At 45.4% G+C, this 17,463-nt stretch overlaps 1 protein-coding gene across 2 annotated transcripts in view; it reads left to right on the forward strand.

Annotated features, from left to right (window-relative positions):
* WNT3A (wingless-type MMTV integration site family member 3A) overlaps nt 1-17,463 on the forward strand; it is a 126,567-nt gene that overhangs the window by 83,418 nt on the left and 25,686 nt on the right. Inside the window, exon 1 of one of the 2 annotated variants that reach the window (XM_014944887.1) lies at nt 6,521-6,999. The exons of the other annotated variant lie outside the window; for it this stretch is intronic. Within the exon in view, the coding sequence (XP_014800373.1) occupies nt 6,873-6,999 (127 nt within the window). The 5' untranslated portion in view covers nt 6,521-6,872. Of the gene's footprint in view, nt 1-6,520; nt 7,000-17,463 lie in introns of those variants that run through there. 2 annotated transcript variants of the gene reach the window in all.

A 17,463-nucleotide genomic window follows, 5' to 3' on the forward strand; every position in this document is an offset into this window, starting at 1 on the left:
AAAAAAACCTCTCAAACTGAAAAAATACTTTTCATGATAATCAGTTACTTGATTCATGTCTTCTAGAGCTAAACCTATTTCTTTGCTGATCTTTGTTAATGTGGCTTTCAAATTTTCAACTAAAACATTATTTAAAATTACATTATTGTCCGTATTTTGCAATTGTGTGGGTTTAGGATACTTTTATGTCATAGAAGAAAAGCACTTCCATCCAGGAGGGACTTAAGCAGAATGAGTTCCTTTTCCATTTAAAATGATGGGGTTTGGCAAGTTCCATTTCCTTTCTTTCCATTCTAAACTTTCTCCGGGTTTTTATTTTCATTTTCGTAGGGAAACAGAAAAATAATCACAACATATGCCAGAATATCAGTGGTTTTCTGTGAAAAATAATGCCATTAGATGAATGTAGATCTATTAATTTTTTCTACCCCTCTTTCCTCCTGGTCTCTGGGCTGGTCGTTTAACTCTACAGAAGACTTTCATGGAGGCTGGGAATTGAGGTATGCTATAGAGGTGTAAGAGAAGATGTAGTAGGCTCAATTACATCTCCTAAGCCTGGTCCTTAGCTCTGGGTGAGATGTTCTGGAGTATCCTTCCTACCTTCTAGTTGTCCATGTTAGGTGGGCACCATAGCTTGGTGTGTCCAGCCCTGTGTGATGAGGGTTTGTGGGAACTGAATCAAGGCTGACTTAAGGATCTCATCCCGTGAGTCTCTTGAACTTTCAGGTGCCATCGGCCATTCACAGCTGTCTCCATTTTTTTCAAAACTTCACAGCCTCCTAGTAGCTCAGTTCTCCCCAAATGTGTCTTCAAGCATCCTCAGATGCATGAAGGTCATGTTGCTCAACCTTAGCAGCCCATGGAGGATTATGGGTAGGGCACTAGAGATGGTCTAATTCTGATGCTGTAGGATGGAGTAAGGGCTGTCTACTCATCTCTTGCAAGCAGCTTGCCTGTGAGTCCTTCTGGCCTAGTGTGAGGAGATATGAGACAACTTTTGCTGGATTTTCCTTATAGCTTGACAGGACATTCAAAGACTTCTCCAGCCACCCTTCTTCATTTCCATATTTCAGTGTCATAATACTAAGGCTGTGTTCCGAGCATGCATCTTTTTTAGCTGCACATCTTTTTTAGGGCACAACTTGTCCCCTTCTCCATGGTGTGGCTGAGATTCCTCTTCAAAGAGTTAGATGTGGCACCATCAAGAGGCAGAGAAAATGAGTGAGAAAGGAAAAGGGAATGAGGTGAACCTCTGGAGATCTGCACAGATTATGACAAAGGATTTGGAGGAGGTGTGACATCCTCCTGTTAGGGGATCCCATGCAAAGGGAGCAGCATGAAAGAAAACTTAGGATATGTGCAAATGAACATAAATCCCCTCTATTATAAACTGATGGACATCCTTTGACTTAACTTCTGCAACAGCACTGGCTGCCACCTTGCATCTGTGTAAGGCAAAGGGAGCAAAGTCACTGCTATTGCTCAGTTCAATATTCAGTGGGGACTTAAGTGCTCTCTGGGTCTTATCCTGGGTCAATACAACAAGTTAAACTCTTGCTGTACAGCCTGAACAAATGCAGTTAGTTTACCTGTGTCGGAGACCCCAGAAGGACGTCCGCTGAGGAAGTTCTCAACTGCACTTGGAGCCAGCAAAAGGCCTCTCCAAGATGAATAGCAAAATAGAGTTCCTACAGAGTTCAAGAAGAACAGAATTCAGGAAGAAGCAAGTAGATGTACGCGCCTCTACATGCTGCTACTGATGTGTCAAGGACTTTTGACAGCCATACTGAGAAGTCAGGGACCTTGAAAAGTCAGTAGAGTGGTGCTGTACAGCAAGGTTATCCAGAACTGCAGCTTTCTGTTTTCCTGAAAAAGCTATAAGCATATATTTCCTGCATATTTCTTCCTCATAAACTGGCTGGGTTGTCCATTCCAAGAGGGAGGGTACATGCAATTTATTAAGAAGGTGGCCAGGTACTTATTTACAACAGCTCTGCTGAAGGAGCAGATAGTTTGAGATAAGGGAAATGAAGAGCTCTCTAGGTGTGTTGGCACGGAAAAATTCTCACTGAAGCTTGAATTAAACACTTCAGGGCATGCAAGGCTTAAAGATAAGCCAAGAACTTTGGCTGTGGACATACAGAACAGTATTTTCATGCCTCCTCCTGAGCTAATGGGAAGAAAAAGCTCATTGGATTGAAAAAGAGCAGCTCTTTGACCCTTTGCCTTGGTTCAAACATGAGCTGTACCTGTTCTGGGGATGAGTGTTTTTGTAAACCTGAGTGTTTCACAAATTCTTCAGTGAAAAAGGAGAGGTTAATGTTGATGCATCCAGGAAGCGTGGCTGCTCAAGAAATTTGAAGATGGTGCCTGGTTAGACCACAACAGACAACACTTGGCCCATTTCTCGACACCACACTTTCCAAATCACCCACAAGCAGAAGATAGTTTAGAAGCAGATCACAGGAGAGCGGAAAATGCAAAAGACAGGTTTAATCATTGAAAACAGTAAGAAAAATGAATGATCAGAGCTATTAGAGAGATGAGTAACACTGAAATGAGATTCTGATCTTTATAGATTTTCTCAATATTTTCTGAAGGTTTTAGTTGTTGGGTTGTTGTTGCTTTTTTAGTGGGAAGGGAAGGTTGGAAGGTTCATAAGGTTCATATCTCATGATCAATAAAAATGACAGGAAGCTGAAAGAACTTGGTTCTCCTAAAGATGAACTGACTCTAGAGAGAAAGTGTTTACACCTGGGAGCTGGAAGCAGAGACCAAAAGAGGGTGCTCTGATAGGTGTTATCACATCCAGTGAGCTAGGAGGAGGACTCTGCTTAGCTATTTAACAGCAGAAACACTGTTCATGGAGAGGTGTTTTGAGATTCCACCCTGTATCTTCAGTGGAAAGTCAAGTGACTACACACTCCTCCATGAAATGCCAAATTTGCATTACACTGTCTCAGTGCCTGATGACGCCTTGAGAACAAGACTCTTGCTGGAGATTGTCTTTTGCAGATTAAGCTTTCCAGACTGTAACACAGATCAAAGCAAGGTGTGACTGTTTCCCTTCTGTATTGAGAAGGGAGCAGTGTGAAAAGCAATTAAAAGTATTTCTACATGTTTTTATTTTTTTGTTATCTCAGATGATCTTCCCAGCAATCGAAACGAATAGTTGAGGGCACCAACCTATAAACTCCTCTTCCTGTGACTGACGTTTTCAATCTACCACTGTGGTAATCACCAAAAAACATAGAGACAGGCATGAGTTTGCCTGTTCGCATAAATTAAAGTTTGAGAGACTAGAATCCTAAAGCTTCATCCAGGTCCCATTGAAAGAGTTCAAGAAAGTCCTCCTTGCTTCACAACAGGAGGGATGGAGCCTACAGCAGGTTGTTTCTATCTGAGTGGATACTTTGTCTTCACTGGGAACTGGACGGGGCAGTTTTGAAAGCTTTGGGAAGGATGACGGTGATTCTTGTTGATGTGGGAACAAGCTCTACAGATGTTTCCACCAAAATTAGCTTTAGACACTGGAAAGTATCCATGTCCTGAACTCCTTGTATAGTCAATGGCTGAACTGTTCTCTGAGGGATGACTTAGAGCAATCAAGTTAGTGGTCTTTTCTGGAGGTTTCCATGAAGGCATCTATCTCTCCCCACCATTTACAGAGATAGGACCATGTAGCTCCTGAGCCTAAAGTTGGCATCTGTGAGTACCTCCTAGCTCCCAGTCCTCAGCAAGCTGAATGGGTTGAGATTTGGGGATGTGGCACTCTACGACTCCGAATTCCCAACAACGCCACAGAGGCATCACACTCAAGTCCTCTGAAGCCTGACACAGTGTTTTACATGGTGCCTTTAGTCCAGAAATTGCGATGCAGTGGTTTAGAACTTAACAGTGAAAGAGAAAGTGCACAGTGCAGTCAAAGTGCAAACACTCTTTGGCTTGGCATGGGCTCCATTTCACAGGTGCTTTTCTGCCACTAGTTGTTCCTCGAATCTATCTAAAGCTCAAGAAAACCCACATCAAGCCACTTAGATAGGGAAAACAAGTTAACTGGGTCCTTTCCTTGGTCTTCTCCTGTGGGTTCCTGCAGGTTCCTGCAGGAACTTGCCTCCTTCCCACAGCTGAGCTCTTTGCATGGACTTAGACACAGCACTTAACTTTCCTGGGTGGGAATTTTTCAAGGAACTTAGCCATCCCGATTGGTAGGTTCATGATTCATCTGGAGAATTTTACAGGGCAGACATATCCCACTCAACCAGTCACCCAGGCTGTCCTGATAGTCTAGCCAATACAGTCAATGGAGGCAAGACCATGATTCACCTCATCCCAAAGCAGACGTCTAAAGTAAGGCAGATGAATCGTGCCCTAGAAGTGCCTGTTTCTCTCCACTGACTGATTACAAAAGCAGGCTGGGGTGAGTAGATCAGCTGGAGATGTCTGTGTTGCAGATATCAGAAGGTAGGTGAGATGAACATGGTTCCTAGTTGAAGTGAGCTGCCTTCCACCCTCTTTTAATGCAATGGAAGAGGAGAAGAACTTCTGTAGGGCAGTTGCTACTTGTCTCATATTCCCTCCCCGGGGTAGGATGAATTGTCCTCAAATGTTAGGTGAGATCAATCTTCTCCTAAAAGTGCAGCTGAGGTGGAAAGAGGCACCTAAGGAAATCAGCTGAAAGCCCTTTGCTTTCCCAGGCACCTTCTACCTTGCCCATCTGAAGTACATTTTCTGGGTGATGTCTTGGATGGCACGGTCTTGGCTGAGCTGATTATCTTGGTGCTAGACTCCTACTAGAACCATTTGGGATCCAGAAATGGATGTTTCTATATCTCATCTGCCTGGAAAGGTCTGATTTGCAAGTCTGAGTGTGTTTAGCAAAGCCACTTTCAGCCTAAAATCCCCTGGCATCTGACCTCCTGAATGCCCACCTTCTTTTTATTCCTGTCTTATCTTGACCAGGTACCCACCAGGAAGGGAGCAAATTGACTGCAAGTACCTTTCTCCCATAAAAAGGACAGTCATATTAAAATGTTTTTTATCCTAGCCCAGGAAAGTACTGAAGTCAAGCTAATTTTCTTGTGAACTTCAGAAATGATAGAATTCTTGTACTTTTTTTTATTGGAATAGCAAGTGTGAAAGCTTATTCCCTGACTGCCCTGTTGATAATTCTAAGACACCAGGCTGTTCCCAAATGAAAACCACATAGAAAAACGAATGTAAACAGAAATACACACTGCCCAGGCAAGTTTCTGTTTGTCATTAATTCTGAGAAGAAAAGCCAATCAAGAGATTTAATTAGAAGAAAAGGAAATTATATTCTAAAAATCCCTTCAGTTTTAGTAATCAAGGTTATTATTAGAAGCACCAGTAAAATCACTTTAAAAATCTATCTAATTAGCTACATATCTGCCGATCTCTCTGCATAGCTGACTTGTTTGTCTCTAAGGCTTCAACCAACCTAATGGTTCATGGACACTCCTTTCAACAGACTTCCATTTGGCTGAGCACAGGATTTACACTCAAGTTTTGTTGGTGTTTTGTTTGGTTTTTTAATTTCCTTCTCCTCCCTTTAACCAAAGCAATTTATAGATTGATGGGCAAAGTAGGCTCTCCACGTCCTTGTGACAGTACAGAAAAGCTCGCATTGTTTTGAGAAAATATAACCTCACAGCTGAAAATTCCCAAATTCACACTGATTTGAATTTAAAGTGAAAAAGTGCTAAACTAATATCCAGAAGGATCCTGACAGCCATTTTAAGAATTTATTTTTTAGAACATTTCATCCAGGTTAGAACATCCCAGTATTAAGCTTTGCAAAGCAAATGCTTGGATTAAGCAGGTGTGGAAATGCTTTGGCAAACAGCAGAAAATCTCTTCTAGAAGGAGGTTGCCAATATGCCAGCCATGGCTCCGAACTCACGTGCACCTATGCGTGAATGTTTCCAGGAATGAGTTCACATGGGAATAGCACTGATATTGGACCCATATTAAGCCATAGGAGAGTTTTTCCCCCAGATTCTTTCTTATCCAGCAGGGATATACCTCCATCCCCTTTCCTCCACAGCTTATGAAAGCATCATGGAGTAGTGAGTTTATGCAGTGTTCCTGTAGCATTTAGCTCAGACTTGGGTTTTTTAAGTTCTTAAGGTCCAAACTGCTTGAGTCTTTAGGGTCAGTTTCAGTGCGCAGAAGTTACCTGGTAAGGTTCAAATATATAAGGCACATTGCTGAATTGTATAATGGTTGTCCATTTTTGTTGTCCCCCTTCCAAAGACTTGGAACATGGTTTCTTCTACTTGGTGTAGCTCTAAAGTGCTTGTGACTTTCTAATCCCTGGATTTCCTCAGCTGCCGAAATTTCCTACAAAACCTCCCTGATTTTGTACAGTTTTGCTTGGTTTTCAAATAAAGAAACATGGTTTTGACCCTCTGGTTGCAAAGTAAACTACTTGTGTGAGCTGAGCATCTTTGTTAAGAAGCAGCACAATGATGGACTAAGGCTTTGAGAGGATGAAGAAAAGGGAAGGAAGTTGCTAAAGGCAAAGTTGGTGGTCTTGTTGGGTCTGTAGGGAATTTCAGGAGAGAGGTGAGATCGTTTTGTGGGGGGAGTGACAGTGGAAAGAACATTTGCTGGAGAGGAGAATGCAGAGGAACTGAAAATGTTGATTTTCCATCTCCATTCTTATGAAGCAAGTACAAAGATGAAAGCCAGCCTGACAGCATCTCTTTTTCCTTGTGTTTTCTTTTTTTTCCAGGTCCTTGGCAATTGGTCACCAGTATTCCTCCCTGGGGACTCAGCCCATCCTCTGTGGGAGCATCCCAGGACTGGTACCCAAGCAGCTACGTTTCTGTCGGAACTATGTGGAGATCATGCCCAGCGTAGCAGAAGGCGTAAAGATTGGGATCCAGGAATGCCAACACCAATTTCGAGGGAGGAGGTGGAACTGCACGACCGTCAATGACAGCTTAGCCATCTTTGGCCCCGTGCTAGATAAAGGTGAGTGCATTGCTACGGGCTTGGCAACAGCAACATCGATGGTGGAGTAGTGGCAGAGATCTTAAGAAACCTACTGTGAATTAATTTGTTTGTGACAAAGCGCCACATAAAATGGGCTGCCAGAGATAGTACTTGAGCTTGATAAAGGAGGTGTGACATGGCTAGGGAAAAATTTGGTGGCCCAGGACCTCATCCAAGCAGTTCCAACCTGACCCCGAAGGTCTTTTGTAGAGACAAGAGGATAATTAAGCCTTGTCATAGGGATAGCAAGCAAACCTGTGCCTCCCCAAAGGAAGGAGAGTGGTTACCCACCATCTCCATCGCACAGCTGACATCCAGTCACATCTAACTACTATTTCTACCTCAAACCACTGCTGGGATTGAATAGGTCCAGAGAACTTGGAAGTGTCCCATTTGGCAGTGTGCAGAGAGTGGGGTCACCTCTGACCCTGCTTGGAGCAGGAGGTTGGACTAGAGACCTCCCAGGGTCCCTTTCCACATGAATTATCCTATGATCCAAAGTGCCTTGGAAGGATCATTGTGTTTTCGGTGGTCAAGCTGGATGTCTAGCTCCTATTCTGACCCCGTGGCACTTCATGCCACATTTTCAGTTCTCTCAATGATTGCAGAGAGGAAATGAGGGGCTGTTGGGTGTGGTTCCTAGGGGTTGGACTTATGAGAGAACATCAATTTTGGTACTATAATGGGGTACAATGAAGATCAAAGGCCTGAGGAAATCACCATCAGTTAATGGTTCTGCTTTCCTTGGTTATGAACATGTCAAATTAAGACAGCGTGCTAATTCAGGCAACTAATTCTGACACAGCACCCATTGATATAAGTGGGAGATCTTCAAAATGTTTTTCCCTAGGTTGTTGGAAGCAGTGGGATTTAAGCACTTGGCTAACTCTGAGTATCTGCTCTTTTTCCCTACAAGTTGGCAGGAGCCTATTTTAGCCTGTAAGAACTGTTTTACCCTTCTTTGCCCTCGTAGCCTGTCTTTTAAAGTCCAGCCTGCTCCTGCTGGTCTCAGCAAGTCTGGGTCAAGCTCTGCCTTTCCCTTTAGCACAAAGGAGTTTGTCCAAGAGGCAAACTCATGTTGCATTTGATTCCTGCCCAGATGGTAGGTCCAGGTGCCCTGTGCAGACCTGTGCAGGAATATGACTGCTTTCTCTGAGGACACCAACAATAGAAGAGGCTCAGAAATCCTCTTTTCTTTCTTTTTTTCTTTGTGATTTTGCAAAAGAGTAACATTTACAGGTTCCTAACAGTCTGAGAGTTGGAATTACTTTGTCTGGAATAGCAGAGTAGCGCGGTTTGACGTCTTATGAGAGGGAAGACCTGGGATAGTTTCAGGGAATCTTCTGAGTTGGTGTATGTAGCTGAACTACACCCACCCTGGGTCACGTTCTCCCAGTGCTTGCCATCTGGAGATCGGGGTTTTGTTTGGTTTTCCCCTGCTGCATTATTCAGAAGAGACTTGGGCATTTCCTCTTGAGGGAATTTTGAAAAATAGGGCAGCCAAGAAAGAGCAAAGCCTTGATTTGTATCGTGGCAGGGCCTCCACCAGCCACAACAGGCATTTTACACACCCCCAGCAGGAGAAGGGGTGGTTTCAGCTGGTGGGGTTCTCCCTTTAGAGCTGGAGAGCTGGAGCACAATATTAATACTGGTGTCACTATTTGGGTTTAATAGTGAGAAACCATCCCAGAATAATTACACCTGTAAAATCTGCACTGTAATGCACTTAAGTGCATTATCAAAGTGTCATACCACGATATTTTGCACGCAATTAAAACACTCGTTCTGGGTACATCACCCTTGGGTTGAATTAGGCCAGTACAGCCAGACTGGATATTTTTCCCATACACACAAACCCAGTGTGACTTTCCAAAGATCATTCACCGGGCGCAGGCAGTGGGGGAGCCAGATAACCAATGTCTTTGGCTGGATGTCCCCAAGGACACACAGAGCACGTCGTGCTCCCAGATGTTCTCGGATTAGATGCTCCACACCTCCTGTAGCAATTCAACCCTGTGCCTGAGGAAAGTGATCCTCACCTCCTTGTTGACCGAAGGAACCCCGATCCCACAAGCTGCCAAAGGCTCTTATCTCACAACGGTGTCGACACGAAGGGTCTGTCCCTGCTTGAGAGTGCAGGCTTTTGGTAGCCAGGCTCAGGGAGGGAAAGAAGGCTGGGAAGATTTCATAACTGAAGAATGTTGTTCCTTGAGGGAGAATCAAACCACCCTTCAGTTTTGCTTCACCTACAGCAGGAGGGGGGAGAAAAAAAACAGCTCAGTCGCATTCTTGTGCGGCAGATCCCCCAGGGTAGGAACATATTTGAGCTCCTACCCCGAAAGAGAGAAGGAGAAAAGGAGAGAAAGAAAGCAAGCAAAACTCTCCTCTGCAGCCTGGATTTTAAGTCACCCAAGATCTAACTTCAGCTTCTCATTTGAGTCAATGAGGACCTGATCCTCCCTCAACGTAGTCGCTAAAGCAACTCTTTTTGCCTTACACGACTATCTGCAATTCTTTCATTGAAAAGGACTGATTTTAATGCCTTCAGGAAATACTTTCTAGGCCCAAAGCTCACTGAGGCTGCCTCGCTGTCTGGGCTGCCCTTGCTGCTTTGGTCTCTCATTGCTAATTCAGGGCTAGGCTTGAGCTTTGATTCAGCCGTGCCAAACTGTCACCAGACTCTGGTCCTGCTAAGAGCCATATTCTGCTATCTCATCTGAAACTAGACTCTTTTTCCCCATCAGCCTGTTTATGGAAGGAAATCCCACCTGTTTTAGCTACAACTATATTTATGTATACTTCTTTTTTAACATTTCCGTAGCCAGGCAAAACGAATCACGTATTAAACAGCGATGGTATTCATGAGCCCAGCTACAAAGGAATGGTGATGTTCAGGGGATCCAGACCTGTTGCTATTTCGAGGTGATACTTGACAGGCTTGGCCATAAATTGCTCTAGCTCTTCATATGTCATTCAGGACATATTCATTTACTCAGTTTTGCCTGTTCTTGGCCATGGAATAAATATTCTCTGTTCAAGGAGAAAAGTGTCACCTTCCTCACTGTGCTGTGCTACCTGCATAGAGAACGATTCAGGAATTAGCAGGAGGTGAAATTGCTATGGGGTGATTGGAAGGGGGTTTTTCTCCTCCTCCGTGGTCTTGGGGACACATGAGCAGCTGTGCAGCTCCATGGGGAAACATTCAGACAGGTGCCACTGTTGGGTCTTTCTTGCAAAGCACTAGGAAATAGGTGAACTTGGGGATCCTAAACTATTGGGAATGCAAAGAACAGGATGCCGATATAGGAAAAGAAGTGAGCCTGATGTCTTTTCCTCTACCTGAACCTACCTGTCTGTCTATCAGTCATATACAAGAGGATACAGTTCATATGATTTCTAGTCTCCTAGAAATTCAAATCTCAACTACTGGACAGCAGGAAGAACCCCTCACTTGATTTTTCCTACAGAGTAATTTCTAGAGGAAAAAAGTAGTTTTCATTTGTTTCTTGACCTGTATTTTGTGAAGCTGTGGAGTGGAACATGGTCTTAGCCACATGACTTTAAGTGATCAACTTAGCCACAGCTTGTGCCCAGCCACTTACCTGGGAGGTTTGGCAGTTTGTAAGGCAGTTGCTGTGTCTTTCAGTTTCCCAAAGACAAGGAAAGATCTTTGAGTTGCCTTTGGAGGGTGTAGTAGAGGGAGATGCCATCACTGGCAACAGAAAGTGAACTGTGCGACCTAACAGGTGTTTTCTATCTGAAATTTAAGTGGTATTTACTGGGAATTTTGTCTTTCACCCTGTTTTTAACATTTATGGACTGAAGACATTGTTGATGTTTAAGTTGTGGTGTATTTTCTAGTCTCTCAACACCGTGCGAACCCTCTTTGAAACTCCTGTGGGCAGAAATATGAACTGATCTCAAGAGAAGTAATAGAATAAAAGTTTATCATGGCCCTGTCTCTTTAACGGACCTCAGCACACAATTAAGTCAAAATAAAAGTTTCCTCCCTCTCCTTCCCCCATTCAATAAAAGTAAATTACCTCAAACTATTTAAGCCCCCAGTTCGTTTAAATTTAAAAAGGGAGCCCTTGTCTATCTATTTCTTTCACTCACTCCCACCTCCTTCTGCTAAAGACTGGCTGGGGCTTTAAACCTGCCAGCTGGACTGAGAAATGGTTAATAGTTATTGTGGAGGAGCAGCTTTTAATGAACTATTGAAGAATGATACATTGATGGAGTAATGGGAGTTTAAGTCGCTCTGTAATGAAACAGGTTCTCAGCGCGGACCCATTGTGGTGTAAATACGGCACGTCTCTCCCACTGTTTGGTCAGGACTAAATAGCAGAGGCCAGAGGGGGGTCAGCTTATGGGGTCTCCGCTTTAGTTAATCAATCTGATTGGATTAGGGTCACTGCGATCCCTAATAATGTCAAAGGTTACGCCAAACTGGATTAAATGCTTTGTTGGGGAGGGCTCAGATTCTTTCAGCTTTCGCCGACGGGGCTTGTTTATTAGAGTTTAACACTCGTGCAACCTTGGGAAGCCACACCGTCCCTTTTTGTACGTCGGGGCGTTTGCCGGCGCGCGAGGGGGTTTGAACGAGCCAGGGCGGGTGCGCGCGCGTCCCGTTGCTTTGTCAAGTGTCCGCGCCCGTCGGATGTGCCCTCTGAGGACATATATCAAATTCCCCACTGGACAAATGAGAGCCTAATGGGTGATGCAGAGGCTCCGAGGCATAAATTCATTCCGGAAATAATTGTTGGCCGTCACCCCTGCTAGAAGGCAAATGACAAGAGCCACAAAAGTGGCGGAGTGACCCACTGTTCCTGTCTCCCTGGGTTAACCCTGTTCCTGTCCAGCAAAGAAATGTTCCTTTTGACGCAGCTCCTGTCTGTGCAGTTACCAGGATGAGCATAGAATGAAATATGGAGTATTCAAGACCGCTTTATTGCTTCATTATTAAACTGGGAAGATGTCTTGCCTTCCAGCAGTTTTAACTCAAATCTAGGTGGGATAAAATGGGATAAGATCCCCTTGTCACCTTGCCAAGGGAGACCATGAAGGATTACTATTATCTTCAGTCTTGATGTTTCTGAAGATGATGCTGTCCTATAGACAAGTCAAAGCGTCCTTCAGAAAATGATACCAAGTAATCTCTTGAAGGCCATCTGGCAATGGAAAGGGTCAGCAAGAATAGTGCATTATTGGAAGAGATATAAGATCTCTGGATCTCAAATGCCTCTTTCTTTCCTGAGGTAGAGAGCACACTGCATGTTCATAGCTTTCCAGGACTGTCAGATTATCCTTACATGATGCAGACTGGAGAATTTCACCTCAAGACTTCTGGAATGAACCCAAAATCTGGATTTGACTATGACATCTCTTCCCAAAGGACATGTTGCCTTGACATACCACCAAGAGATAGACAATCTATCTGCCTCCTGTTTTACAAGTCTCCTCATTTCTAATGCAACACTGCTCTGGTGTTGATAACTAGCTACTATATTTTCCTTTGTTACATTAAGAATAACTCTTCTAGAGCAGAGCACTTTCTTTACTTGCACTTTATGAAAAGTTAAAAATGAGGTCTGCAAAAGATCAGTGAGTCAGAAAAAGTTTGGGTCCATTATGTCAGACAGGTCAAGGGAGTTCCATCTGATGCTTGGGTCCTCTGGGGTATGATTCATCTGATGTATTGTAGACAGTTAGGATTAAATTATTCACACCCTGAAGTTTCTACATTTCTCCATCAATCACTGAGGGAATCCAGGGAGACCGGCTCTTGATGAGAAGATTCCTGCTCCCAGAGACCACATGAAGGGCAGAGCAGGCATTTGTCTAGCTCATGAGAGAGGTGGGATTCAAGTCACATCCAGTTTCATTTGGGGTGTTTGGCACTGTTACCTTTGCAGATAGGTTTATTTTGGGCTCTACATCTTTGGGGATAAGTTCCATATCTCATCTCTTTCAAGAGAGCCAATACATATCTGTGTTCGTGGAGTGACTCTTTTGTCCCTGCTACTGCTGTGGATGGGAAAGCTCATCTTGTGCAAAATCCATGTGAGTCTTCCCCCAGGTTTAGCAAGATTGGAACAAGGCTTTTAAATTCAGTTATAATACCTGGGAGACACAAGTCTCCTTGGTAATTTTTTCTTGCTGTGTTGTAACAATATCGCTCCACGGGCTCTCTGATAGGACTGATCTCATCTCCCAGAGTTAGATGTCAAAGTCTGAGCTAGTCACCCCAGGCTCCCTTTGTAGTCAGTGGAGAGCAATCGGCATCTCCAGAGAGCAATTCATCTGACCTATCTTAGACACCTATCTCAGGATAACATGAATCATACCAAGATGTTTATTTCTCTCCATTGACTATAGAGGGAGCCTAGGGCTACAGGCTCAGACTTCCATGTGCATTTCTTAGAGGCCCAGTTTGGGGGCAAATAGCTCCCACCCCCCATCTTTCTTCTCTTAGAAAGCAGCCCTGACATCCAGCCTCTGTTGGAGAGGCCATTTTACTAATGGAAGAACATGGCACTGAAAAGGATCTCCTGGACCACTGAATACAGGCAGTCCCTTCCTATTTCAGGCCTAATCCCACCTCATGATGTCTTGCATGATTTAAAATTAACACGTTTAGCAGACCTCATAATATCTTCCTGATGGCATTCTGGCATCTCAGTTGTCTCTGTGCCAAATGCTTCCCCCCCTTTCCCTGTTCTGGATCAGACTTCTCCACTTCTGCAATAAAGTAAGGCATGAGCAGAAAGCCACAAGATACTGATCCATCCAGGAGGTTAGTTACATGTAGGAGGTACTCTCTGCTCTCTCATGAAACTCTTCCCAAGAGGATCTGATTTCCAACCACACCCCGTCTACCTCTCCGCTAATGGCAATTTGGGCAGCTGCCCTGGTATCAACAACGGAGATCTACAAACTCTACCCTGTAACTATGGGGAAGGAAACTGGAAGGATCAGGATTGAAAATGTGACTATGCAAGCTCCACTCAGCCGTCGAGATGCATAATACTGCAGGCCAGAGATTTGCCAAGGCTGCTGAGAAAAAGACTGGCAGGTCCTGGCTAAAGAGAGAAGCATCAGTTGTGTTTAGTGTCAGTGTGAATTGAGCTTGGAGCTGGGGGTTACTGCAGGGGATGAGACAGGCATAAGTGCCGGCATATCCCTGCATTGCCTGAGTCCACGTTCCAGCCCACAGGTACAGAACAGTCCATATTCATGGTTACAGCATTTCTGAGCTGGCTGTTACCTAGTTAGTTCAGTACAGGCAGCAGAAACGAGGAGGAAATGCAGTTTAGGGAGGTCTAGAGGAGCTGCAGCCACATATCTGGTTTGTAGCCCACATCAGTACTGGGAGATTAGCAGCTTCTACTGAGCCTTGGCAAGAGCTGCAAGTTGCAACGGCAGCAAACAGAGATGCTGAGGAAGCTTGCCAACGTGTTAGTCCTTCAGCCTCTGGGAGCAGGATACCAATGAGGTAGTAGAGGAGCTCCTTCTCTTACTGCTGGAGCTACTGTAAGGCCAGGTCACTGTCAGAAAGGATGACTTCAGCCTCTTGTGACTTCTGGGGTGTTCAAGGGCAACCCTCTGGTACAGTAGCACCAAGAAGACTACAGTGACCATCACATCTGGCTGTATTTGCCTTTCCATCCCCAACGCAATTAGATGGATCAACTGGAGGCTGGGCATGGCTTGGGTTTGGTGGGCTCAGGTGTCACCTGGGCTTCTTAGCGAAGAGGCCCTGACCTCATCCCTTCTCCACCTGCAAAATGATGCCGGGATAAAGATCTGGTTCTTGTGCATCTCTACAGTTCTCTGGAGAGGAGACAGCCCGTGTAAACAGCTGTAAACAGCCAACACCCAGACACGGGCTGCAAACGCGGGAGAGTGGTGACGGTGAAAAGGAAATGGCAGCGCTGCCAGGAGAGGATCCTCTCTGCTTTCTGCGCTCCCTCTACCTCCCACTGCACCAACTCCCATCTGTCAACCCTGACATGGAGATTTTTTTTTTTTTTTTCTGGCGACTAAAACATTAGATGGGGAATCAGGGAGGGGAGAAGGAACAAGACAGCCCGTGGCTACAAAACCGGTGGTGGCGTCTCTCCCGGCAGCGGGAGGCACTGGAAACTTCTGCCTGGGGCGGCGCGCACAATGCAATGGGGCTGGCAGGGAGCGGGCTGCGAAGAGTTATAGATTTATTTCCTTCCCCCCCCTCCCCTCCCCTTCCTCCCCTTTCCCTGCTGGGTACATTGCATTCCCCAACTGGGCTCAGGGCTGGTTGCAACAAGGAGCTCCCTCTGCCGCATCCCAGAGTGCCAAGTCCAAGCGTGGGAGCTAGTCCTAGACAAAAGGGAACAGTAGAGGGAGCTGATTAACATCCCTTTGTCCCGGGAGAAATCCCGGCCCCAAATGGGCCCTCGGCGCTGGACAGGAGCCAGGGAGGGAAATGGGGACGGCGGCGGAGGCTTGGTCGCCTTCATCCAGGCGCCTGGGGGAAGGGGACGTGGTGGTTTGCAGCCCTGAGCACCGCTATGGGATGGGATGGGTGCTGAACTGGGATGCACCATCCTCAGGTCCACAAGGGTGGAGGAGTTAGGCATGCGTCTGCCCGCGCTCCTATCTACCAAACTGCCAAAACAAGCAAAGTCTTCCGACAAAGAGAGGGGATCCAAGTCCGTGAATGTGGCTTTTCTTCCCTGTGTGATGTGTTATGAGCTGGCAGTGCTGAATAGACGCAGGGATTTTAAGGCCAGAAGGGGCTGTGGGATCATCTGGTTGGATTCCCATATAACAAGCAGAGAATTTCTCCCTGTTCCTCCCCGAGCAGACATGACACGGCAGCAAGAGGAAAAACAGGGAGAATAAATATGCCCCCCATGCTTCTTTCCATGTTATGGGGTTGCAAGGTGGGAGAACGGGGCTGTCTCCTGCAGGGCAGACAGGGCAGACAACCAAGACACTTATGTGCAGGAAATGGGTTAGCATGCTCCTTGCTAAGATCTGCTGCAGAAGGAAGCGTGCACCTTGATGGGTTGACTTCTCTCGTTCCTTGCTCCCTCAGCGCCGTCTTTCAGGGAGGACCTCTTTCAAAGAAAGAACTCATCATCCGAGAAGATCTGTAGGATTAGCAAAGAGGAAGGGGTCAGCCACCAGGAGAGGGAATGGTTCCAAAGGATGGTTGTGACTGTGTGTGGATTTCTGTTGTGCATGTAAATGATGTGCTCATAGGAATGACTAGGGAACAGTTGACTTAGTACTGAACCACGAGGACAAAGCAGGAGTAAGAGGAAAGCAGACTTTTGAGTGCTCCAAAGTCTTGAGAGATGCAAAGACACAGAACCAGAGAGTTTCATGGGAGGCAACACCCAGAACAAAGAGGAAGGGGTCAGCCACTAGGAGAGGGAATGGTTCCAAAAGATTGTTCTGACTGTGTGTGGATTTCTGTTGTGCATGTAAATGATGTGCTCATAGGAATGACTAGGGAACAGTTGACTTAGTACTGAACCACGAGGACAAAGCAGGAGTAAGAGGAAAGCAGACTTTTGAGTGCTCCAAAGTCTTGAGAGATGCAAAGACACAGAACCAGAGAGTTTCATGGGAGGCAACACCCAGATGAAGTAGGTAGGGACTTCCACCACTCCAGGGTAGGCAGGAGTGCTGCACATTGACATTTTTTGGAAAAAAACAGCGTAAGATGGGTGAAGCCAAGGTATCTGGGGACTGTGTGATGTAGACCCCAAGACATTCAGCAGGAAAGTATATGGTGTACTGTCTCCTGCTCACCTTCAACATGCTCTCATGGGTCACTGAAATGCTTCTGGAGTGTTGAGTACAGCAGATCACTGTAGAACGGGCCCATAAAGAGGGTTATAGATATATCACAATATGGATATGCTTTAGGGAAGGACTTTAAGGAAACTGTCATGGCATTGTTTTGGTTTGGCCAGGCATTTTTAGGAAGTAGAAGGTGACATGGTGAACCTCAGGGAGGCTCTGGAATTTTGGCTGTGGGTGACCCAAAAACCTGATGGGAAAGCACAGACAGAAAGCCAGAGAGCCCAGCAGACCCTGGGAAACACAGAGCTGTCCTCTTAGCTTGAGGTGGAACTCAGGAGTGGGTACAGATGGAGGAACTTAGAGTGTCTTTCACTTTTTATTTCATCTTTATTCATCTCACCCTTCCTAGAGAAGAAAAACAGTTTACAAAGCATATGTGTTATTTGGCTGGCTTATCCAGACCCAGCCTGGACCAGTGATGGGGAGCAAGGCAGAAAAGAGAGGTTCTGGTTGTGGCTCTGCTTTTGTCTGTGATGAAGACAGTGGAGCAGGTCCTCCTTCCTTGGCATCTCCACTTCCCCCAGAGCACATCACAGCAACAACTGGATACTTCAAAGAGGATGATGATACCAAAGTAGGTCATATGTA

The sequence above is a fragment of the Calidris pugnax genome, unplaced genomic scaffold (assembly GCF_001431845.1).
Source record: "Calidris pugnax isolate Ruff unplaced genomic scaffold, ASM143184v1 scaffold54, whole genome shotgun sequence".
NCBI classification, from domain to species: domain Eukaryota; kingdom Metazoa; phylum Chordata; class Aves; order Charadriiformes; family Scolopacidae; genus Calidris; species Calidris pugnax.